Source organism: Bos javanicus, chromosome 14 (assembly GCF_032452875.1).
Source record: "Bos javanicus breed banteng chromosome 14, ARS-OSU_banteng_1.0, whole genome shotgun sequence".
NCBI lineage: Eukaryota > Metazoa > Chordata > Mammalia > Artiodactyla > Bovidae > Bos > Bos javanicus.
In genome coordinates, this window is record NC_083881.1 from 61524998 (window position 1) to 61550954 (window position 25957).

The window sequence follows — 25957 nt, forward strand, 5'->3', positions numbered from 1 at the left end:
TACAATTTTGAAACCAAACGGATTTAGGAGGCTAATTTTCTAGGTGGAATATGATAGTTTAGAAATGCCCTTAAAATGTAAAAACCTCTTTCATTTACAAGCCTGTGAGGCCATGATAAAGGGAACACTGCCACAAAACCTGATTTCAAAAGCTCACTCAGGACATTACCCTGTCTTATTCCAGAGATCTCTAAGGCTAGCCATGCCTCTTTTCAAACTGTATCAAAAATAACATAGATGTCAAGATGAGGGCAAAATTAACAATCTTAAAAAACAAACATAAAATAAGGACTTAAGACAAAACAGACGACTAAAGCAGCAGAGTTCTACTAAACTTTATTCAAAACTGACCCTACTTCCTACTTGAGGTACCCCAAAGTCTAGTGTGCAAATATAAATACCCATCACATGTTCAAAAATAATCTTCCAATTGGTGCTCTGACCCAGCTTTGGCACACGTGAATCATCATGCATGTCAGCCACGATGGTCACCTCTTGGTATATATAGCACAATCCTGAAGTGGCACAGCGAGTCAGCCATGACACCATTTATTAAGCTCTCACTGAACTGTACTCTTAGAAGTTACACACACCACAACCCACCTTTGCACAGGTAATTTTATTCTCTCCTGTGGGTGTCAACAGTGCTCAGAGATTGTAATTTGAAACATTCAGAAAGCACATACCTGAATATTGTCACATTTCTTTACATCACGATTCAGTAACTATTAAACAATTATGTCTACTAAATACAGTGAACAAAATGGCATAACTGTTTACACCATTCCCTTGTAAACAAGGCTTTTGTCACAATAGTAACAAATGGAATTAATGCATACCACAATATGGATGAGGAAAGACCTTCTTTTTAAATAAACCATTCAGTTCATAAATAAACTCTGATTTTTTTTTCAGTACACATTTACAGACCTGATCAATAAAAAGAAACAAGACGTAGTTTCCTTTTAAAAAGAAAATGTTGCGAAATGGACCTCTAGGAGAGAAGGCGCCTAGGAGAGGAGGTGAGAAGCAAGCAAGGGGTGAAAGAGAGTTACAAGTACAGCCCCACGGCAGCCTATGTCTGTTAGCAAACACCGACACGACACGAGGACAGGGCCGTCTGGAGGGCTCATTTTACTTGAATTCCAGCAAGTTGCAATCGATCTTATAGTACACATATGGGTAGTATTCCTGTTGACTCAGGTTTAAGCCTGGAATATCCATAGGAGCCTACGGAAAAGTCAGATGATTATTCAACCAAGTACTTAGAGAAATGAAAAAAGAAAAAGAAAAAGAATATTACCATTCACAGGCCTACCTTGGAGATAGCAGATTCTGATCCAGACCACCGCAATTAAGCAAGAGTTACCATAAGCCAAGTCACAGGAATTTTTTGGTTTCCCATTGCGTATTAATGGTATGTTTACACTTACTATAGTCTACTAAGTGTGCAATGGCCTTTTGTCTTAATAAACAAGTACTTATCTTAATTTGAAAATACTTGATTGTTAAAAACTGAGAACCATCATCTGACAATGCATGGTTGCCACAAACCTTCAATTTGTAAAAAAATGCAGTTTTGCAAAGTTCAATAAAATGAAGCACAATGAAATGAGGTATGCCTGTACCTTCTTAATGAACTGGGCTAAGTTTATACATTTTTCCTAATTTAATCTGAGTTTGACATTGTTAACTCCATTTTGCAATAAGGAAACAATCTCAGAAAGGCTGACCTGCCCTGGGAAACAGAGCAAGTGAGTAGTAATGCCAGATTCAAGTACTCTGCCCTCAATGGCTGTGTGGGTTTAACCGTGACTCCACCGTCCTTTTCTATGCATACTGTATAAAATTACTTTTTTAGTCTCAGGCTTGGGGTATTGAGTTTATGAGATACAAGGCTTATAAAATGATGGATAAAAATAAACCAACTGTGATTTTTACTGATACCACTTACTATGTATGCATGTTATAAGAATTTACTGGTATAAAATTCTGCATCAGTTAGACTTTACATATTATCAACAATTCCATGAAAATTTGGAGTCATTTCCTGCCTTTTCTTCCATTAAAAAAACCTTGATTTTTCTCCTATGGGTTCTAACTAATGCACATGTGAAATACTGCCATTCTAAACTAGAGGAAAAATATCAGCAAGCTATTTGAAACAAAAAATATAAAAGCCTGCTACAATTTTAAACAGCAACAACAAAAAGAACACATTGTTGTATGCTTTTGCATGCATAAATGTTCATACATTTCTGTTTTAAAAAAGATATAAACATACACCATTTTAGAGAAATGATAATTCTCTTTAAAAATGCCCATCTATTGACTGCTACTTCTACCAGATAAAGTTACAGTAATGACTTATTTTCTTCCTCTCTGCAATCTGTAATTCTTGTAAACAACTAGTATCATTGCTTGTGTGGTCTCTCTGTAGCTATAAACATCAGATCTACAGCAAGACAATGACTGGCTCTTAGAAATACCAAGGAGCAACTACTATAAAATGGAGTAAGCAAGGTAAATTATTTACTAACAAATTGAGAATCTTAAAGCAATTACGTAACATCTTCTTCCAATAATTTTTTTCTGAAATTCATCCAGTTCCTATTTTACCAGGTTAATAAATACTTACATCAATAATAGCTGCTGCGCTGCTGTCTAGATGTTTATACAATTCATATAATACTTCTCTCAGTTTCTTCATTGTTTTCTTATTGGGTTGAAGGAGCATTGCTTGGAAGTTCACTGGCAAGCCATACCTTATAAGGAAGCAGAAATACAGGATGTAACACAAGCAAACATATGCAGAGATTTTCTGCTTAAAAGCAAGTATTCTCATACTCTTCTTTAATCACTGTTAATGGGGAGAGGGTGCCTCATTTTAATAACCACCTTTACAAGTTCAGAAACTCACACCTTCTCTGGTCCTCACTGTCCATTAGAAATCCTTAAAATGAGAGCCAACTGTCCACTAGGAATTACTTTTAATTAGTCTTCAATTTTTAAGGTAATTTATGCCCACCCTCAGCAGACAGTGATAATATGTCAACAGTACAGGCCTCTAAGTATCTGCAGGGAAATGGCTCCAGGACCTCTGTGAACACCAAAACCCAAGGGTGTTCAAGTCTCTTAAATAAAATGGTGTAAGATTTGCGTATAATCTACATATATCCTCCCATATACTTTAAATCATTTCTAGGTTACTTATAATACAATGTAAATGCTATGTAATTCGTTGTAAATAAAATGCAAATGCTATGTAAATCATCGCTAGTGCCCAGGAAATTGAAGTTTTGTTTTTTGGAACTTTCTGGAATTTCTTGTTCAAATATTTTCAATCCACAGTTAGTTGAGTCCATGGATTTGGAACCCAAGAATATGGAGAGTCAACTATTGATTCCTTTATGATAATAAAGAATATGGGGGGAAAAAAGCATGAGATTACCCATCTACTACGGAAATTCAAAGAAATTTACAAATAGCATGATGGCAGATAAGTATTTTGAACTATTTCTAATATGAGCAACGTGTACAAAGCATCACAAGATGGTTGACATTTTAAGTATCTCAAAGTAATAAAATATTTTAGGCTACTATGAAATGAGGACTTCAAATAAGGTTACTGTGTATCAAACTACATGTAAAATCTGTGATAGGTCTTTTATTTTTTTTATTTTTTTTATGGCTGAGTAATATTCCATTGTGTATATTCACCACAGCTTATTTATCCATTCATCTGTCAATGGACATCTAGGTTGCTTCTTTGTCCTAGCTATTGTAAATAGTGCTCAGTGTTTTTTTTTTTTATAATTTTTAAAAAATAAAGAAAAATCAATGCCATTCTCCCAAATCTTCCCACCCTCTCCCTCTCCCACAGAGTCCATAAGCCTGTTCTATACATCAGTGTCTCTTTTGCTGTCTCGTATACAGGGTTATCGTTACCATCTTTCTAAATTCCATATATATGCGTTAGTATACTGTATTGGTGTTTTTCTTTCTGGCTTACTTCACTCTGTATAATAGGCTCCAGTTTCATCCACCTCATTAGAACTGATTCAAATGTATTCTTTTTAATGGCTGAGTAATACTCCATTGTGTATATGTACCACAGCTTTCTTATCCATTCATCTGCTGATGGACATCTAGGTTGTTTCCATGTCCTGGCTATTATAAACAGTGCTGCGATGAACATTGGGGTACACGTGTCTCTTTCCCTTCTGGTTTCCTCAGTGTGTATGCCCAGCAGTGGGATTGCTGGATCATAAGGCAGTTCTATTTCCAGTTTTTTAAGGAATCTCCACACTGTTCTCCATAGTGGCTGTACTAGTTTGCATTCCCACCAACAGTGTAAGAGGGTTCCCTTTTCTCCACACCCTCTCCAACATTTATTATTTGTAGACTTTTGGATCGCAGCCATTCTGACTGGTGTGAAATGGTATCTCATAGTGGTTTTGATTTGTATTTCTCTGATAATGAGTGATGTTGAGCATCTTTTCATGTGTTTGTTAGCCATCTGTATGTCTTCTTTGGAGAAATGTCTATTTAGATCTTTGGCCCATTTTTTGATTGGGTCATTTATTTTTCTAGAGTTGAGCTGTAGGAGTTGCTTGTATATTTTTGAGATTAGTTGTTTGTCGGTTGCTTCATTTGCTATTATTTTCTCCCATTCTGAAGGCTGTCTTTTCACCTTGCTAATAGTTTCCTTTGATGTGCAGAAGCTTTTAAGGTTAATTAGGTCCCATTTGTTTATTTTTGCTTTTATTTCCAATATTCTGGGAGGTGGGTCATAGAGGATCCTGCTGTGATGTATGTCAGAGAGTGTTTTGCCTATGTTCTCCTCTAGGAGTTTTATAGTTTCTGGTCTTACGTTGAGATCTTTAATCCATTTTGAGTTTATTTTTGTATATGGTGTTAGAAAGTGTTCTAGTTTCATTCTTTTACAAGTGGTTGACCAGATTTCCCAGCACCACTTGTTAAAGAGATTGTCTTTAATCCATTGTATATTCTTGCCTCCTTTGTCAAAGATAAGGTGTCCATATGTGCGTGGATTTATCTCTGGGCTTTCTATTTTGTTCCATTGATCTATATTTCTGTCTTTGTGCCAGTACCATACTGTCTTGATAACTGTGGCTTTGTAGTAGAGCCTGAAGTCAGGTAGGTTGATTCCTCCAGTTCCATTTTTCTTTCTCAAGATCACTTTGGCTATTCGAGGTTTTTTGTATTTCCATACAAATTGTGAAATTATTTGTTCTATCTCTGTGAAGAATACTGTTGGTAGCTTGATAGGGATTGCATTGAATCTATAAATTGCTTTGGGTAGTATACTCATGTGATAGGTCTTTTAAACAAACACTGACTAATATTCATAACCTACGTTTAACTTAAGCACAGAATATGGAAAGAACCAGAGCACAGCAGCATGATCTTTTTCTAAACTCGGTATCAAGGGCAAGACCAACATGCACGTCATAAGCAGTATGATACTGACAATCTCTCCCTCATGAGTAGCCCTTTGGTTTCCCCAAATCAATTTCCTATTAGCAGACTGCGTTTCAATAAAGAGGTGCAATGCCAAGGGATCTACACATTCTTTAGTTCCAAGTTTCTCAATGAGCTTTCTTTACCTCAAAACAGACTCAACAAAAACCCTCAGAGCTTTCACATGAATCCATGCAATAAACGCCTCACTGAAATTCACTTTCAGCCACCGTACCAGTGGTCCCTATAGAAAGAAAGAAAAGAATCACCACAAATTTGGTCTTCAAAATGGCACTTAGAAATCAGATAAATTAAGTATTTTTAAAGCAGTGACTATCCAGTGAGAATCTTAAGGAGAATTCAGTCACATTATGTGTCTGTGTGCTTAGTCGCTCAGTCATGTCCAACTCTTTGCGACCCCACAGACTGTAGCCCGCCAGGGTCCTTTGTCCATGGGGATTCTCTAGGCAAGAATACTGGAGTAGGTAGCTATTCCCTTCTCCAGGGAATCTTCCCAACCCAGGAATCAAACCCAGGTCTCCTGCAGTGCAGGCAGATTCTCTACCATCTGTGCTACCAGGGAACCCCCAATCACATTGTAATTCACTTTAAAAATGTTTCATTATTCTCATATCTTGCATACTTAACATTAGATGAAAAGGTTAGCTACTACTGTGTAACCTCAGTAAATACAAATATCCATTGACTCTATTCACTACACAGAAAAGGCATGTATGTGTGTGTGTATGTGTGTGTGTGTATTTTTCTTTTTTGCGGCCATGCTGTGCAGCTTGCAAATCTTAGTTCCCTGATCAGGGATCAAACTCATGGTCCCTGTAGTGAAAGTGCATAGTACTAACCACCAGGACTGCCAGGGAATTCTTAAAAAGGCATATACTATAGTGAAGTCATTTAAAATGATACAGAATATACAAGTGTCCTAAAGATTTGAAAACCAAAGTATAAAAATCTAAATTTACTATCCAATACTGTTAAATATTTAATACGTTCAAAATAGAATTTAATTACAAACAACTTCCTTGGAAACAGAAAAAATAGTTATGTAGTAAGTCATTTAATATTTCTAAGTATTAGTTTTCTCATCTGTAAAATCAGGGGGTTGACTTAGATCCCTAAAACCTGCTCATTATGTTCTAATTTCTTAATGATTCTATTATGTATTGACAGCATAAATTCTTTATGAACTTATTAAACTATTCAGTATTATTCCTAGTACTAAATAAAAACACTTCTTTAAAGAAACAAACTTCAAACAACTTATTACCATTTCTCCATACTCAAAAGACATACACGATCAATTCAGCTAACAGTTATTTGGGTAATATTACTAGGCTCATTTGGATATAGCAATCAATTTACACAAAAAGGATAACAACACAACAAAGTGAAAGTCTTTGGTTAAAATATCTGTTCTTTTAGGGTACTGGATCTCCCCCCCAACCAGCTGCTTTTATTTGACTTCATTAGGGTTAGTTTTCTTCCAACTGAGATGTTAGGGTTTATAAAGCACTTGGAAATAGTTGTAAATGGAATGTGCTTTCGTTTCCCCTTGCATTATAAGAGAAACACGTTTTCACTCTTCATGTTTCCCCTTCCATACACTCTTTAATCTTCACAAAAATCCTTTACTTGAGGATGGCAAGTCCACACTATCTTTCACTCACAATTCCATCCCTGTTCTCCACTGTGCCTAGAACATACTAACTCACCAATGGTTTACGTACAAATTCCTTCAGTAAAAGACTACAGCATTAAAAAAAAAAATTCTGCCTCAAGAAAATGAAATTTCCTACTGAAAAGAGAGAATAATTACTTAACTAAAATGACCCCTCACTACAGGAGCATTAATCAAAACACTGTATTTAAAATTAACTTTTGATACAGACTTAGAGGGATTAATTTTAAAATATACATTTTAAGATAACAATTCACAGATCTCAGCTTGCTTAGAGAAAACTCATTTTGACTATTTAATAGAAAAAAATAACTAAAATCAAAATCAGAAAAGTTTTTTCTTTTAAAGAAAAGCAGTACCAGTTTTTCTTCTGCTTAACACTGATAATATTAAATATTAAAAATACATACAAATTGCTTTTTCTTGTCAGTAGAAAGCCTGTTCATTTCTTCTTTGTCTGCTTTCATCTCCTCTTCATTATACTGGAAGTCACGGACAATGAATCTAAATTAGGAAAAAAAAGAAAACCAAAATTGTCCACAGGAAGTATAGGTAATCTAACAAATTTAAAAAACTTTTAAAATAATAATCTTACTTGTTTTCCCTGGCTTTGTGTCTGAAGTCATCAACTGCCTTCCTAAACAAGGTGACATTACATAGGTAACTGTCTTGGTCCTCTGAGAGAACACTAGAGAAAGAAAGACAAAGTCCATTTAAAGCTTTATATTTATTGCTCACATTCATATTGAGGGCAGAATTCAGAAACGGGGAGGAGGAAGAACAAACAGAAAGGTATGGCAGCCCTTCCTGAACCCCTCAGTGCTTTTCAGCTGTACTGCCTCAAATGCTGAGGACACTGAGTCTTTATGTTTTTACTTACAGTGTCTTAACAGGCCCCTTGTACATTTCTTCCTAACCAACAAAATTAAGCATTAACTCAAGGAAAGCTTCCAAACCCTAAGAACCATGATTTTCAACCTGTATCAGCAGCAGGCCAGCCAAGGACAAACTGTCCAGCAGCTGGTTGTTTTCCACTCTCCCTGCTTCCCGGCTAAACACCCTCTTCTCTTTTGCAATCTGAATTCTCTCCTCTTCTTTCCTGCCCTGCCCCCAGAGGCCTGGCCCTCCCCTTTTAATTTGTGCCCTCTCGAGACTATTACACTTAGTTCTTATACCCAGTGCCCATCAAATCCAAAGCAAGGCAGCTACCAAGTAGGCAGAACTTGATTTAAAAACCAAGGCAGAAGTCAAGTGGGGATAACCGTTTGTGAGCTACAGGTCTGAGTCTCCAAACTCTCTGCATTCAATTCTACTGTTGTGTACAAGCAGTAACAGTATATTCTCACCCGTGTAACCAAGCCAAGACGAAACTAAGAGTCAGTGCTTTTCAGCTGTCTCATGGCATTTTCAGTCACCCACGTGTGTGGCAGTGCTTCTGGAGCTTACAAGCTCTTCTGTTCTCTTCTTACCTCTCTCCCAAGGCTCAGTTCTGCCATCTGCTCTGCTCCAATCAACTGACCCATTTCACTGCTGAAGCATCTTTCCTGCTTTTCTTCATAAATTATCTTTGCTAACCCGGCTCCAAAGCACAGATGAAACTTTTCTCTGCACAATGGCTAGTGTCATCTTTTTCTAGGTCCTCCTTGCTAGCATCCTCTGCTTCACCTAGAACTCCAGCTCCCTGAACAAAAAAGCTTCTGTGAAGCACCACCAAGTCTGTGGTGCTGCTTCCCATAACAGAGAAAAGGCCAAGTCAACCAATGATCTGACCCAACTAGTTTATCTGAACAGGCAAAAGTAGAGACAAACAGCTAAGCGGTAATTGTGAAAGTATATGTGAAAAGCACCTCTTTTTGAACAGTTTTTCCAACAGAAAGAAGCAGAACAATAGTCTAGCTTCCACTTCTCTGGCTGTGTGAACTCTGATGCGGCATTTATACACGTCTTTGCACTTAGCCACCCGATGACGGCAGTATTTCACATGGTCCAATCTTTCAAGATTTATGAACATTTTGCAAATAGCTAGATTTTGTGTTTAAGTGAAATTATTTCTTTAGGTTTGAAGATGGTCTTTTTCAATCTATTCTCCCTCAAAAGTCCACTTTCATCTTCACTGCTTCCAAGTATTGTGCCAAATCACTCAAGTATTGTGCCAAAGAGCAACAAGTGACAATGTTGCTACTAAAATAAGGCACTTAGAACAATAACTAGCACATAGTAATTACTCAAAAATGTTAGTTATTAGGATAAGCAAAACATCCAGCATTAGCTCATAGAGCTCTTTCCTAAACCGTGTATAGCATTTCAGACTGACTCACTAAGATGTGTCTGCCTCACATAAACTAACCATCCTCTTCAGGGCTGGCCGAGCTACTGCCCTGTTCTTAATGACTCAAATGCCTTTTCAAGGAGGTGATCTGAAATCAGTCTTTAGAACTGCTAAGCAGATGAACAGATGTTTTCACTGAGTGAGGAAGAGCTGGAGGCACTCAGGCGGTCAGTGGACACTTGGGGGTCATTCAGAAGATAGGTATCGCCTATACTCAACTGGCAGCATCTGAAACTTTTTCCTTTAAACTACTAAAGTGATTTTCAAAAGATGTAAATCTCTGAAGGAATATTTCTGAAGTCCGTCTTCCTGAGTAAACCTGGGCTCACATGCCACTCCCCTGGGCTCAGCTCTCCACAGCGCAGGAGGGCATGTCATGAGCACTGGGTCCTCTCTCTCCTCCTCCCCCACCCCCAAATGTCAAGCCAATCTCTGTGGCTTTAATGGGCTCCAAAGAACAAGGTTTAAGAACGTGTCATCCGTCCGGATAAACAGCTTCAGAGGAAAACCAGTATCAAGACACAACCTCAATCTTCAGTTTACCATGTGAAGGGCCAGTGTGAATGGAAAGCACTCCCCAAAAATGGGAAAAAAATTCACAATGAGCACAGGTTTGTGGTTTTGTTCTCAAAAAAAGAAGTCAACATTTATGAAACTGCAAGATTCATATTACCTTCTACTTTACATATCTTCTCAAAATTATTTGTCTATTTTTTTTGGCTGTGCTAGGTCTTCACTGGTGCGAGGGCTTTTCTCCAGTTGCGGCAAACGGGGGCTACTTCTCATTGTGGTGCTCTGGCTTCTCACTGAGATGGCTTCTCTTGCTGCAGAGCACCAGCTCTAGGAATGTAGGCTTCACTAGTTGCAAAGTGTGAGCTCGTAGTTGTGGCGACAAGCTCAGCTGCTCCATGGCATGTGGGATCCTCCCAGACCAGGGATTGAACCCATGTCTCCCACACTGGCAGGCGGATTCTTTACCACTGAGCTAACAGAGAACTCCAACTTCATATATCTCATCGAGTCTTAAAAGGACCTCATAATGTGTACAGCAAAGGTGTGATGCTCATTTTACAAAGAAAATGAGGCCCAGAGAAGTTAAAAGACTTACCCTAGGTCACACAGCAAGTTGGTAGCAGAACCAGCAAAAGAACTCAAGATTCCTGGGTCCAGGACTCTTTCCATTATACTAAGCTACCTCCCATATGACACAATGAAACTGGAAAAGAAAATACTTCATGGGCCTGGCCTTACTACCACCACTTCTCTACTACCTCCCAGACTTTCCTTTCATCCTGCTGACACCTCTTGAGGAATATACACACAAAAGAATTCTTCGGGGAGCATACACACTGTACTTATATTTTCTTGGCAAGTACCTCATGTGGAAAGGCAGAATACAGGAAAAGATGACATGCTATAATGTCATGAGTGCACAACTTGCAGTGAAAAGACCTCAATTTTTAGTCCTAACTTTGCCATTTGACACTTTTATGGCCATATGCTTTAGGCCACAACTTAACTCTTGTGCATTTTTTACTTCATCTATGAGAAAAAGTGTAACAACTGCCCAAACTACTTCACAGAACTGTTGTAAATATCAAATTAGACAATGAATATTAACCTGTAAGTTCAAAAATGCTTAATAAATTTTTTTTTTTCCAAAGGAAAGTACAGGCTAGGTAGAATCTATGCTCACTGGAAAGTGATAGTAAATATCTGCAGACCAACACAGTAGCCTAGTAGCCATTTTGGTATACTTCCTTGACAAGATAAATGGGGAATTACAGACACACAGTAGGTATGAGATAAGTACTGAAAGAAGGATCTTGAGAAGGTTGTACAGCAGAAAAAGTACCACACAGGAGACCTGGGTTTTGGTTACAGCTATGCCACGTATGAGATATGTGACTCTGGGCAAACCACTTCAGCTCTGTGGCCTCAAACTTCCACATCTATCAACATGAGTGGGTTGGTGAGACTGTGCAAAGGCCCTTCCAAGTCTAAAATTATAATAACTAGAGTTAATATAATTCATTTATTAGGTGAAAAAGATGGTTCCAAAACTATAAAATTTACCACAAAGAAAAGATAAAGGTATTTCCTAATCCAACACCCAGACTATAAAGGAATTCTGGGCGAGAGCAGGCTGTAAGGCTACTACTTACTTGCTAGACCTTGGAACTACCATTTCAGCTAGTGTCTCATACTGCTTAATCCAGTCATTGTGGTTTAACCTGCAGGAAAGGTACAATTAAGTTACTAGAAGAGAAAAACAAGTCCTACTTCCTGCCAGACCCAGAAAGAGAAAAAATTATGAGACAAACTATATATATATATAATTCAACTATATATATATAGTAAATATATCTCAAATCTATCTAACAAAAGAAAAATCAAGTTTCCTACAGAGAATGAATTCAAATACACTGAGTGGTGAAGGAGGAAACATAACGCACCATCTCTTACATCTAGTAACTACTGCAAAAGAGGCACACCCTAGAACTCAGTTTGGAAAAGAAGCAAAGCAAAATGGAGATTTGAAATTATTTTCAAACTTTAGGGTTAATTTATATTACCTCACTAAAAAGAAAAGAAGAAAGCAAATAAGGAAGTAAGAGAGAGAGAAATGAGAGAAAGAGAGAGAGAGAGAAGCCATGCTGAAATCACTAACACTTTTATTCAGTGGCCATTCAGAAGCGCTGGGAGAAGGCACGTTTACTGAAGCACAGGGTACCAGGAAGCACTGAGTCAACAAAGCGACAGTAAACCAAGCTGCCACAGAGCATTGTGCAACAGCCTTCCTTCCTTCTCTAGAGACCACTGGCTTTCGTGGGTGTGGCAATATAAAATAAAGAACTGTATCGATAGTATTGTAGCCAGGATAATAAATAAGCCACTATACAAGGTACCCGAGGTCTGACCCTAGGTTTCCAGTACAGTGTACAGAAAACTATGAAAATTTCTTGTCTTAAACACAAATTTTAAACAAAGGTTGCATAAGACAAATCTTTTCTCTGGACAACGGTTATTTCCATGCATAGTATAAAAACACACATACACAGACATTTTTCAGAAATAATCAGTATTTTCTTATTCTGCAGTAAGCAGGGAAAGGCAAAAATCAGATGATACTGTCGCCACTGTAAATTAAATGGAGGTGCTTTCCCGCCCCTTTCCAGGAGGCATCATTTTCCTATATTCCCAGTTTCCTAGCCAGATAAAAATGGAGAGCACAGCAAAACAAGACTTTATGAATAATGCTGACAAGAGTCCCCAAATCTCCCACACCAGTTTGGATCCCCCAATGATTTCCTGATGGTAAGATTTCAGTGCAGGTCAGAAATGAAACCATTAACAGTATTTTCCGCCACCCACCCACACATACAGAATTCTAACCTTCAAAAGATTTCATTTTATCAAGATTAACTATGCCCAAATGTTAATTAATACAGAAGGCCTAATCTAGAGGAGATTTCAAAGAATTATCCAACCTAAACTATGGCCATAACCTGTACCTGTTTTTGTAAATAAAGTTTTACTGACACCAGACATATCACTTCATGCACACAGTGGGGATGGCTGCTTTTAGCTACAACCACAAAGCTGATGTGGCAGAGTTGAGTAGCTGTATCACAAACCATATGGCCTGCAAAGGGTAAAATACTATTCAGCCTTTTATATAAAAGATATGTTAACCTTTGATCTAATCCAATCCTTTACTTCTTAAAGGGGTTAATTTATCCTAATCAATCATAAAGATTTTTCAGAAAAACAAAGAACTTCCTATTTTGAAATATCTAAAAACAGTATTTTTTTAAAAATCCAATAGTTTAGCATTATTTAATTTTTTAATGGTCAACTCTACTAAGTTGAACTTGATTTAGAATCTCAATTTATAACTGACATCTCTATTACCAGGTTACGAACTAAATTCCACTGTATGTGCCATATGAGTATATGTTGGTTGACAGAAAAAATGACAAGGTGATATTCCATTCACACTCGGGTTTTGTGGAAAACTTCAAATTACAGTATCAGGCACTAACATTTTTCTTGTATTTTAATAAGTAAAAACCTTTTGTAATGAAAAGACATACTTGGGAACTACGACCAGTAACGTGACGAGATACTCTGAGTCAAGAACAAAGTCATCCTTCTTCACAATTTCTGCTAGACTTCGAGTTAGCAAACTCCCTCTGAGGAATAAGAAAAAGATCATTAGGCTGATAATTATGTGGTTCCATAACACAAGTAAAGATACAGCAGGCTAAGTATAGTTACATATACTACACATACATCTCAAGAGGGATTAGCCTGAGTTAACATTTTTTATTTGATGTATCAAGAAGCCAAAATTTAGCTGAATATTTCCCATATCTAAACCCAAAGAAATGTCAAAATTTTATCAGAATTTGCCTCTAGTGTCTCCCTTTGTGTTTGTTTTAATTATTATAACTCAGTTCTTCTCTTGATTATATATATATAATGTCTTAACTGGGAAAGTGTTATTCATTAGGCATCAATTAAAGTCTACCTCACCATAATTATGCAATTGTATCATCTAAGCACAACCTTTGATTTTCCTCCCTCTCCTTGGGTATCAATTTTGGTTAGTTAACCCAACAATCAACTCTTTGAATGCAAGTCTTCACTTGGTCTCCCAGTAGATTCACACTGAAAATGACTTGCCCTGTTTGCACCCCTGACAGGACGACTCAGTTCTGCCTCTGGGATACGAATGTATACCTTGAATGTATACGAATGTATACTACACCTGTAGTAGTCATACTACAGTGAGATCAACCACAAGAAGAGTGTTCTATTTTAAGAAAACCTAACATAAAAAATTGAAACATAAAGACACATAAAAATGGAAACACTGGAAAACAGATAAATTAAAGAATGAGAATTACATAAAAAAGGATTTTTCTATATAATTCTTTTAAGCAGCAGATAATTGCTATGTAATTAAATTATGATTTAATTTAAAACAATTAACTTTAGATAATTTTTACAGTGAAAAATCAGATGGATAAAGGATAAACCAGGACCCAGCTCAGAAGTATTATGTATGAAACGAGCATAATAAATCAGCCTCACATCTGTTTTGACTAGCCTGAAATAATGAGTTTTTCTCCATGAAGTGAAAAAATACCACCTGACTACAGAAACGGCACACACTGGAACTTACTAAAACCCCCAGCCACAGTTTATCCACAACATACGCTACACAGCAGTCCTCGACGTTTTCGGCACTGGGGACCAGTTTCATGGAAGACCATTTCCCATGGACCAGGGAGGCGGGGCCGGGTGGCTCAGGGTGATTCAGCCTGTTACATTTATTGTGCACTTTATTTCTAGTATTACTACATCAGCTCCAGCTCACATTATCAGGCATTAGATTTCAGAGGTTGGGGACCCCTGTGCCACAGCGCTTCTCCAATTCTAAATTATTCACATATAGTTGACATGCTTACGCGTTCTTTCGTTCCAAATTCTGAAGATTCCCTTTCAGGTTGTTGTATGCGGATGCTCGAGATTTCAGGTCATTGTCAATCTGAGTGACACCCTTTACAGAAGAAAGAAGAGAAATAGGGAGAATCTTCTTAAATCTGCCTCTACTAATACAATTAAAGTAGTTGTGCTGAAACTTTAAAAAACAAACCCACCACCAGTTCCTGATGTAATAATATTCTATTATTTTAAAGGCATTATTTTTAAAGGTCATTAAAAAAATAACCTACTTCATTTTTAATAACTATGGGAATTTTCATATCATCTTTTCTACTAAAGATAATGTTTTATCTACATGTATTTTTATTATTGTTACTATATTCTTAAACCATGTAAATGAAATCTAGATCATTGATTAAAGACATGACTAATTGGAAGGTTTTAATACACAAGTCTAAAGAGTTAATTTCCAAAGGAACGAAATCATAACAGAGTTTTGCTGTTTATAACACCACCATTCTTACACAAAACATTTTTGCAATGAAGTTAACATTTTGCTTCAACTTATTTATAAATGTTACACAAGCTAATTTTTCAAAAATATGATTAAAACTACTAACAATTTAAGGAGAAGACACAAAGCAGTAGATTTAACACTTGAAGAACTAATTTCAACTTAGCTCTACCATTATCAGCCATGTGGCACGCTGGGGTAAATCATGTCACCTCTCTGAGCCTGTTTCCTCATCTATAATAGTATCAGGAAGAAGATGACTAAATCCTTGATAAGGATTAAAAGAAAATAATGCTCAGTCATAATAAGAACACCATTTTATATTATCTGACTACTCATTTTCATTAAATTATTTGACCCTGAGTTAAAATCCTTGATAGACTATTTATTTACATTTAACCACAGAGCACAATGTACAAATAAAGTCAGTGGAAGCTAAGGAAGTCTGTCCGAATGATTTAAACTGTACTGTTCATCCAGCCAGGTCACAGACATGTTGTCAAACAGTGAATAGGTCCTTGTCTATTGCCTCATTACAGTTTCAGTTTTACATTTTTCTCTCAAGCTCAAGGACTTTGCAACAGAAAAGGAACTCTTAGTTTAGTGAGTTCATGGATGGACTTTCAACACCTGTGGACTTGCTGAAACTGTTCATAAAATCACGCAGTATGAGAACACAGGCAATTTTTCTGGGTAAGGAATCAATACTGAATGTCAGAAGGCGTCAGAGAACCCAAAAAGTTTAATCTGAATCAGTACTGTACATAAACATACTCAAGTGACCATTATCATATATCTGAATGATTTGTAAATCTCTAATCAATTCCAATTTATAATTCTATGTGATCTCAGTTATGCTTAAAATTTGTAATTTTAAAGTTACTTTTCTTAGTCAAACACTGTTGATGTAACCTTTAACTTAACCACTTAAAAAAACAAACCACACACATGGATAATGTGCATGTGAAAGTGTTATCCTTTTCCGACAACTTTCTTTTTTAAGTAAAGTTGCAGAATGTCACATATAATTAAGTTGCCTTGTCAAAACCTAAATTAGAGTACTTAATAGCTAAATACTTATAAAATAAATAGAATCACTATAAATCAATGTGTCCTACCTGTGTCATTTTTTTATCTTACCTTGGCAATTATTTCAGAAATATTTTTCAGGGACTGCTTGATTGGATATTTAGCCATGTCCCACTGAAATCTTGTTATATAAGTAACCAAGTCAACTGAAATAAGGGAAGAAATTAATTACTGAGGAGAAGCAATAGAGTTTTTTATAGTTTGCTATACAGTAATGCCAAAATGGGCATTAAGAAAATCAGTAAAGATATCATCACTTGTGAAGGTTAAATAAATGTGGGACTGTATTAGGTAACATGGATTAATCAAAATTTTTACCTGTAATCTGACTGAATTCTCTTCTCCTTACTCAAAATTTAATATATATATTAAAATGCTCCTTCTAACTTGATGACTTAATAAATGAAATATGCACATACCCATGATACATGGGAAGGTGAGAGAGACACAGAGATTGAGAAACTACTGCAAAGTGTCTCCTCAATAAGAATTTGACAAAAGTATGTTATTTCTTTGCAACTTACCCAAACAAACTGAAAATGAACTTGTCTGTTAAAACCATGTGATGACTGTTTCTAGGAGTCTGTATTTCAGTAATATTCAAAACGTGGACCTTTTCACTTTCAAATGAAAAGAATAAAAAATGCAAAGCCAAAGAGAAACTCAACAACTAATTCCCTGGAAGTCTAGTAGTCAAGATGACTTTATCCCTCAAGCCTGATGGGATCAAGGTCAGGGAAATCAAATGTCAATTATAGTTAACTGGCGAAAGTAATTCATATCAAAATATCTTCTCTCCTCAACTTCTCCCGACAGAATACCAGCAAGTCAGCAACATATCTGGTATTTTCAAAAGCAGTTTTGGATGCAATGTTCCCTAGATGGTCACCCCCCTATTCTACCAAGAAGACTGACTTCCCTACTTCATCAAGTACTTAGAGATCAGTGAAGGCACCTAAGTTAACACATCTAACTCCTGTCCTTCTGCCCCAGCCACACATTAACAGAAACAGTAAGCAGGTCAGGGTTGCTATTTTAACAGAGAGCAAAAATAAATTACTAATTATTTTAAATTGATTAAGTACTTACTGAACATCTACAATTTGCAACGGAAAGAAACGAAATTAGAGAAACACTGAATTTAAAATACAGTGACCACTGAGAGTTTAGCCAAACCTCCATACTACTGCCTTCACATGCATTTTACATGGCCAAGTAGCCAGCAGGAGCCTAGAAATCACACTAGATAATAGCCCTCCTGGCTAACAGCCCTAGATAACAAGCCTGCAATCACAGTAAACGTAAGCTCAGTTCCTGGTTCGATTTCCGATACCAATCGGTGATAAGCACTCTCCCCTGCTGCCCAGGGCCTCCCCTGCTAGTGGACCCTTTAGATAAGACCCCCTGGGGCAGGACATGGCAGCTCACTCCAGCATTCTTGCCTGGAGAATCCCATGGACAGAGGAGCCTAGCAGACTGTAGTCCATAGGGTTGCAGAGTCGGACACGACTGAGCATGCATAGGGCTCTTCAAGTTAATCAAAATTCCCCTTTTTAGTTTGAATTAACCAATCAGGACTTGGCTTGGGAATCCCAAATCACTCCACCCATGGACTCTAATAAAGGCATGTGCTCCAGGTCCTACTGTTCTTCCTGTCTGCACCCCGCCCTAACTTCCCTGCATTGCTCCCCTCCCTCCAGGACCTGTGAGTAATAAATTTCTCTATTTCTCTTTCCCCTGTGGTCATTCGTTGAACTGTGGCTCACCATCCTATGATAACCCAGGGCTCTACCTAACAAGTGTTAATTTATTATAGTGACCTACCACAGTAGGCTATACAGGACAGAAAGAGAGGAAAGGATTGTTTCTTATTTTAATGACATATCAGTAAAGATCCAACCAGTCAATCCTAAAGGAAATCAGTACTGAATATTCACTGAAAGGACTGATGCTGAAGCTGCAACTCCAATACTTTGACCACCTGATGCGAAGAACTGATTCACTGAAAAAGACCCTGATGCTGGGAAAGATTGAAGCCGGGAGGAGAAGGGGATGACAGAGGATGAGATGGTTGGATGGCATCACCGACTCAATGGACATGAGTTTGAGTAAACTCAAAGTCGATGATGGACAGGGAGTCCTGGCGTGCTGCAAGTCCATGGGGTCGCAAAGAGTTGGATATGACTGAGCGACTGAACTGAATTGAAAATGAAACACATGCTAAACTGATATTTCAGGAGAAAACAACAAGTGCAAGGACAAAGGACAATGATGTGGTTGAAACCATCTTTATAAAGCTATTATTACACAGAACAAACTTTATGTAAAAATTAACTTCTAGCTACAGACAGGTCAGTAGTAGACTATTCTATAAGTACTAAAGAAATACCATATGAAATTTGAGGGGAAGAGGCATTACTCTGCAATAAGATTAATAATTTTCATTCTAAAGCTTCTGTAGTTGGATGCAATTAAATACAAAAAGCTAGAGAAAACTGCAAGTATTCACCTGGAACAATGCTGAGACACCTAACTCAGAAACACACTTTTAAGTGGAACTGACAGGTAGATCCTGGAAAGAACTAAGGTAAATCTTTATGATACTGCTTTCGGAAGGATCCATATTAAAAAAAAAACAAACTATAATATATATAATGTACGACTGTCTTATGAGAGGTTGTGTTTCAGAGGACAGAATGTAACTGGCAGTATAACCAAATTGTTAATAATCATTCTATTTTAATGGCTTTCCACGGCATTTAATACCCTTATCTATATCTTTTTTATGTCTTTCACTTTATTGAAGTCAATATCAAATCACGAAACATTAGCTTACCTCCACTGGCCAACAGGTTCTCCTGAACTTTATCTTTACTGTCCTCCAATACGTCAGCCATATATTGAGCCACTTTCTTAACCACCCTTAGGAGAAAAAAAAAAAATCAGTGGTCACTTTCAGGAAAACAACCTAAATTCCATGCTACACAATGAACATGTTACATGAACACATGAATTTGACTCTGTTTCCATTACACTATCTGTATAATAATGTTAAACAATGGGTCCTAACTTCCAAAATAATGTTAAGGACAAACTGAACCAAGATTTTATTATATGTAAAACTCAACTCAGTAACTGTAGTTTTAAGGAAACCACCTGCAATACGTTTATCAAGTCTGGAAAGAAAGTAGTGGAAAGTTGGCGAGGGTAAGCTGAAAGAGTGTGCAACAGACCTCACCACCCTGTAAGAACAAAGTGGGAAGCAGGAGCTTGCACTCATCAGATGCATACTTCCCCTCAGGACAAAAGGGATCCGACAGGCAACAGAACACAAGCAACAGTGCAGTCCTACATTACGTATTCATTACCTACTGACGAGCATCTACTATTTGAGATTTGTTTTGTTGTTGTTTAGTTGCTAAATCATGTCTGACTCTTTTGTGATCCCAAGAACTACAGGCCACCAGGCTCCTCTGTCCATGGGACCTCCTGCTCAGTGCTAAAGAGGAAACAAATCATGGTGCCAAACTACTGAAGCAACTGTGTATCACCTTGTCAACCCCTTTACTTTATAAACACACCCAAGTATAAAGACAGGAAGTGATTTAGTTCCAGAAGTCACAAAACCAGTTCCTGGCAGAGCAGTGACAGAAACCTGTCACCCTGATTCTTGTGTTCTGTGTTCTTCACCCCCTCACCCCCCACCATTCCTTGTCCACCTATGGGCCATGGGTGGGATATATAAGTTCAGCTCAATTCAGTCGCTCAGTCATGTCTGACTCTTTGCTACCCCATGAACCGCAGCACGCCAGGCCTCCCTGTCCATCACCAACTCCCAGAGTCCACCCAAACCCATGTCCATTGAGTCGGTGATGCCATCCAACCATCTCACCCTCTGTCATCCCCTTCTCCTCCTGCCCCCAATCCCTCCCAGCATCAGGGTCTTTTCCAATGAGTCAGCTCTTCCCATCAGCAACTGTGTATCCCAAGTATTGAAGTTTCAGCTTCAACATCAGTCCTTCCAATGAACACTCAGGACTGATCTCCTTTAGGATGGACTGGTTGGATCTCCTTGCAGTCCAAGGGACTCTCAAGAGTCTTCTCCAACACCACAGTTCAAAAGCATTAATTCTTCAGCACTCAGCTTTCTTCACAGTCCAACTCTCACATCCATACATGACTACTGGAAAAACCACAGCCTTGACTAGACGGACCTTTGTTGACAAACTAATGTCTCTGCTTTCTAATATGCTGTCTAGGTTGGTCGTAAAAATCTGTGGTGAGTGCCAACTGAGATGATCAGGTTACAGAGATGCATAAAGGAAAAAGATTTCATTTTCAGTGACTGTAATCAAAAAAGCATAATGGATCAAGAGCAGGGCAGTGAAGGACAGGAATGGTTTTTTTTGAAAGGCTGATTAGGCATGAAGAATGTATATTCTTGCCACAGGGCATCGTATGAGTCAAGATCTGGAGAGAAAGAAAAGCAATGAATGAGGAGGGGTCCAGACAGTGTGGAGTGTCATGCTGGGGGGAGAGGGAGGTTGGGCTAGGAAGCAGGCTGGGGTCAGACTGCATGGGGATCACCTCTGACGGCAGTCAGCAGGAAGAGAGGTGACACGGTCAGGACTTGGGCCAATTTCTTGTATGACTTTTGTGTTTAATGGCAGGGAGTGTAAACTGGAAGACAAATTAAGAAACTCCTGCAACATGGACCAAGAAGGGCCAGGAAAAGGCGACAGAAGGACAAAATGTGAATGACAAACCTAAGCTGAATGACCTCAATTCTAAGAAAGTGCAACAAATTCAGAAAAAAATGATGTAAACTCTAAGTCCTCAACATGCTTAAACCTGGGATCTGTACATACACTTGGCTGTATCTCCAAAATCCACCCATTCCTTCAAAGATGAACCATTATTCCCATATAACTTGAGGAGCATCTTGTAAACAGAACCATGTGCTATGAACATTCAAAAATGGGCATGATCACAACACTGCAAATCAACTATACTTAAAAAAAAAAAAAGTGCAGGTTTACCACAGAAAATAGTTCAGAGTGTAAAACTGCCTGATATCAAATTTATCAACTTAACATTACAGAACTGAGAAATTCAAAATCTCCCTCTGCATCTCTACAAGAGTATCTATGACATATGGTCACCTTAAAAAAAAAAAAAAAAAAAAAACAGTTCTAATGGTTAGACCACTGAAAAAGTACAAACTATAATTTACTCCACCACAATGTTCAGACTTAAAAAACTGTAACACTATAAGCTAGAATCTGTCAATTCTACTAAAGTCTAAGAACCATATGATTTTTAAAATTCCTCAGATCTTTCAGGGAGACTGATAAGGACACGACTGCATAACAGTGCAAGATAACAACAGTGCATAACAGTGCCTAAGAACTGCATCTGTGTGACACTTACTTTCCTAAAATTTGTGCGCCAATCTTATACTATATTCAAGACATCCTGCTGATGATTTAAAGAAAAATCTAGAAAGCTATCGAGGTGATGAATAAGGCTCCAAATAAGTGTTGATAATTATATTTTCAGGAGCCTCCCTTCCCAGTGTCTTTCTTTGTCATGACTTAACATTGTAATGAGGTAGGTAGGACAGCAGAAAAGACAATCACCTCAAGGTGGCAACCACAAAAAGTTTCCTCAAACTCTTTTATTAATTAAAAACTTACATTAAGAGACCAAGAGACAATTCTTACCATTGGTCAGTTTTTTGAGAGTATCATCAATAATTACTTTCACATTTGCTCTATACGGATGCAAGGAATTATTAACCCTTTAAAAGCAAATCTGTTACTCTCTGCTTTCATCCTCTCTTTTCCATTTTTATTGCCTAATGCCTCCTCTTACTTGAGGTTTTCATTATTTCTTGCCTAATTCGACTGTAAAACTGGTTCTTAACTGACCTTTCACCTCAGGAATACATCTTTGCATGTATACGTGCTAAGTTACTGCAGTCGTGTCTAACTCTATGCGACTCTATTGACCACAGCCTGCAGGTTCCTCTGTCCATGGAGATTTTCCAGGTAAGAATACTGGAGTGGGTTGCCACACGCTCCTCCAGGGGATCTTTCCCACCCAGGGCTCAAACTCGCGTCTCTTAGATCTCCTGCATTCACAGGTGTGTTCTTCACCACCAGTGCTACTTGGGAAGCCTAGGACCTCTTCAGGTCTATTTATTTCCTTAGCACACGTTGTTATGTACAAAGATCTCTCTGAAACATCTCAGCCTCTATTACCAGAGCCAGTGCATTTGAGGTTCTACCAATTCAGAAAAGTCTAACAACACAGAAGGGAAGACCCTTCTGTACAGATTTAGAGAATAAGTTCCCCTCTATTCAAGCCTGTTCCTTTAAAGCGTCAATCAGATACACACTTCTTAAGATTCACCAAAATTCTTTTTTTTTTTTTTAACTAATTATACCTATTTACCTAAGCCCTAAGTATTAAAAGCTCTGTATCTCAAGACTCAAATGATTTGATTATAGACTGATTCTGTCAATTAATCAAGATACAGAAAGTTATTAAGGATCCCATACCCACCTTCAGCTAAAATACACAGAAACTGAATTTCCTAAGTAACTAAACCTGTAATCTAGAAAAATCTTTCAATGTAACTGAATTTTGAACACAAAAGCATCACTAAATAAATCTTCCAACAAATGGCAGAACATCCCATGTTCACCAACCAAAGATTTAATATGCTAGGGTGGCAACACTCCTGAAATTATTTACAGATTCTACACAATCCCCACTGAAATTCCAGCTGACTTTTTGCAGAAATTTGACACAGTGTTCCTAAAATCCAAATAGAAATGAAAGGAACCAGAATAACCAAAACAATCCTGAAAAGACTAAATAAACTTGGAGAACTCACACTTTCTGATTTTAAAACTAACTACAAAGCTACAGTCAAGAGGGCAATGTGGGACTGGCATCAGGACAGGAATATGGAACACAAAAGGGAGTTCAGAAATGTTAATAACTCTTACATTTATGTTCGACTGATTTTTGCAAGGGTGTCAGGACAATTCACTGCAGAGACAGAATAGTCTTTTCAACAAATGGCATTAGGACAACTGGATACTCAGTCAAAAGAATGAAGATGGACTTCTACCTCACACCATATACAATAAGTAACTCAAAATGAATTAAGTTCAGTTCAGTCGCTCAGTCGTGTCCGACTCTTTGTGACCCCATGAATTGCAACACGCTAGGCCTCCCTGTCCATCACCAACTCCTGGAGTTCACTCAAACTCACGTCCATGGAGCTGGCGATGCCATCCAGCCATCTCATCCTCTGTCGTCCCCTTCTCCTCCTGCCCCCAATCCCTCCCAGCATCAGAGTCTTTTCCAATGAGTCAGCTCTTCACGTGAGGTGGCCAAAGTACTGGAGTTTCAGCTTTAGCATCATTCCTTCCAAAGAACACCCAGGACTGATCTCCTTTAGAATGGACTGGTTGGATCTCCTTGCACTCCAAGGGACTCTCAAGAGTCTTCTCCAACACCACAGTTCAAAAGCATCAATTCTTCGGCACTCAGTTTTCTTCACAGTCCAACTCTCACATCCATACATGATCTCTGGAAAAACCATAGCCTTGACTAGACGGACCTTTGTTGGCAAAGTAATGTCTCTGCTTTTGAATATGCTGTCTAGGATGGTCGTAATTTTCCTTCCAAGGAGTAAGCGTCTTTTAATTTCATGGCTATAGTCACCATCTGCAGTGATTTTGGAGCCCCCAAAAATAAAGTCTGACACTGTTTCCACTGTTTCCCCATCTATTTCCCATTAAAACGACCTAAATATAACAGCTAAAACTAGAAAACTCTTAGAAGAAAATATAGACACAAAACTGTGATCCTGGATTAGGCAATGGTTTCTTAGATACAAGGACAAGAACATAAGCCACAAAAAAGATAAACTGGACAGCAAAATTAAGTATCTTGTACCTCAAAGGACACCACCTAGAAAGTGAAGAAAAACCAGAGAATGGGAAAAAATATCTGCAAGTCCTATCTGATAAGAGAGTTGCATCCAGACTATATAAAAAACTCTTACAAGTCAATAATCAAAAGAACTGTAAGTCAATTAAAAAACAGGTGAAGGATCCAAACGGACATTTCTCCAAAGAAGAAACATAAATGGCCAACAAACAAATGGAAAGATGCTTAACACATTATTAGCCATTAGGGAAATGCAAATCAAAAACACAGTGAAATACTCTTTAATATCCATTAGGATTGCTATAATCAAAAAGATGGATCTTAATGAGTGTCCATCAAGAATGTGGAGAAATCACAAGCTTCATACACTGCTGGTGAGACTGTAACAGAGTGCAGCCAACTCTGAAAAACAATCAGGACAGGTCCTCAAAATGTTGAAAATACAGTTACCGTATGCCCCAGCAATTCCACTCCTTGGTACGCACCCAAAAGAAATGAAAACATATGAACATACAAATACTTACACACAAATATTCATAGCAGCATTTATTCATAATAGCCAAAATGTGGAAACAACCTTAATGTCCATCAACTGATGAATGGATTAATAAAATAATCTGCACAATGTAGTATTATTTGGTAATAAAAAGAAATTAAATGTTGATACATGCTACAACATGGATGTACAACATGCTACAACAACCTTGAAAACATTACACTAAGGCAAAGAAGGGCTTCCCTGGAAGCTCAGATGGTAAAGAATCTGCCTGCAATGCAGGAGACCAAGGTGTGATCCCTGGGTTCAGAAGATCCCCTGGAGAAAGGAATGGCAACCCGCTCCAGTATTCTTGTCTGGGAATTCCCATGGACAGAGGAGCCTGGCAGGCTATAGTCCATGGGGTTGCAGAAGGTCAGACACAACTGAGTGACTAACACTATAAGGCAAAGAAGCCAGTCACAAGAGACCACGTATTTTCCGATTCCATTTATACGAAATGTCCACAAAAAGCAAATCTATAGTGTCAGAACGCAGATTAGTGGGTAGTGGGGGTAGGGGATAACTGCTAATGGGAACAGGATGTTTATGATAACAGAAGGGAGATGAAAAGGCACTAAAGTTGACTGATCTCTAACTTCATTCCAATAAGCAGAGTATGTATACATATAATAATAAACCCAATCCCAGGGAGCCTGATAATAGCACTCTCATTCTGCTCTAGCCTGTTCTTATAAATAAATACGTTACCCTTCTACAAATGCATCCAGTTTAGCCAGTTCATCTGACAAACCAACCAGGACATCAAGTGTGCCAACCTAGAAGGGAAATACAACATTTTATTAGATTTCTCCTTTTTTAAAAAAACAAGGTAATACAGCATCTTGATTTGAAAGGCCTGCAGATCTTAAGTTCTCCATATTTTAT

General features: G+C 37.9%; 1 protein-coding gene across 1 annotated transcript in view; it reads right to left on the reverse strand.

Moving 5' to 3' along the window:
* Positions 1-602: 602 nt before the first annotated feature.
* ATP6V1C1 (ATPase H+ transporting V1 subunit C1) overlaps positions 603-25957 on the reverse strand; it is a 41820-nt gene continuing 16465 nt past the window's right edge. Inside the window, exons 3-13 of the mRNA XM_061439236.1 lie at positions 25781-25848; positions 19403-19488; positions 16618-16712; positions 14987-15078; positions 13607-13705; positions 11675-11743; positions 7776-7868; positions 7591-7684; positions 5631-5728; positions 2639-2765; positions 603-1230 (exon numbers count right to left, since the gene is read on the reverse strand). Of these exons, the coding sequence (XP_061295220.1) occupies positions 1135-1230; positions 2639-2765; positions 5631-5728; positions 7591-7684; positions 7776-7868; positions 11675-11743; positions 13607-13705; positions 14987-15078; positions 16618-16712; positions 19403-19488; positions 25781-25848 (1017 nt within the window). The 3' untranslated portion in view covers positions 603-1134. The remainder of the gene's footprint in view (positions 1231-2638; positions 2766-5630; positions 5729-7590; positions 7685-7775; positions 7869-11674; positions 11744-13606; positions 13706-14986; positions 15079-16617; positions 16713-19402; positions 19489-25780; positions 25849-25957) is intronic.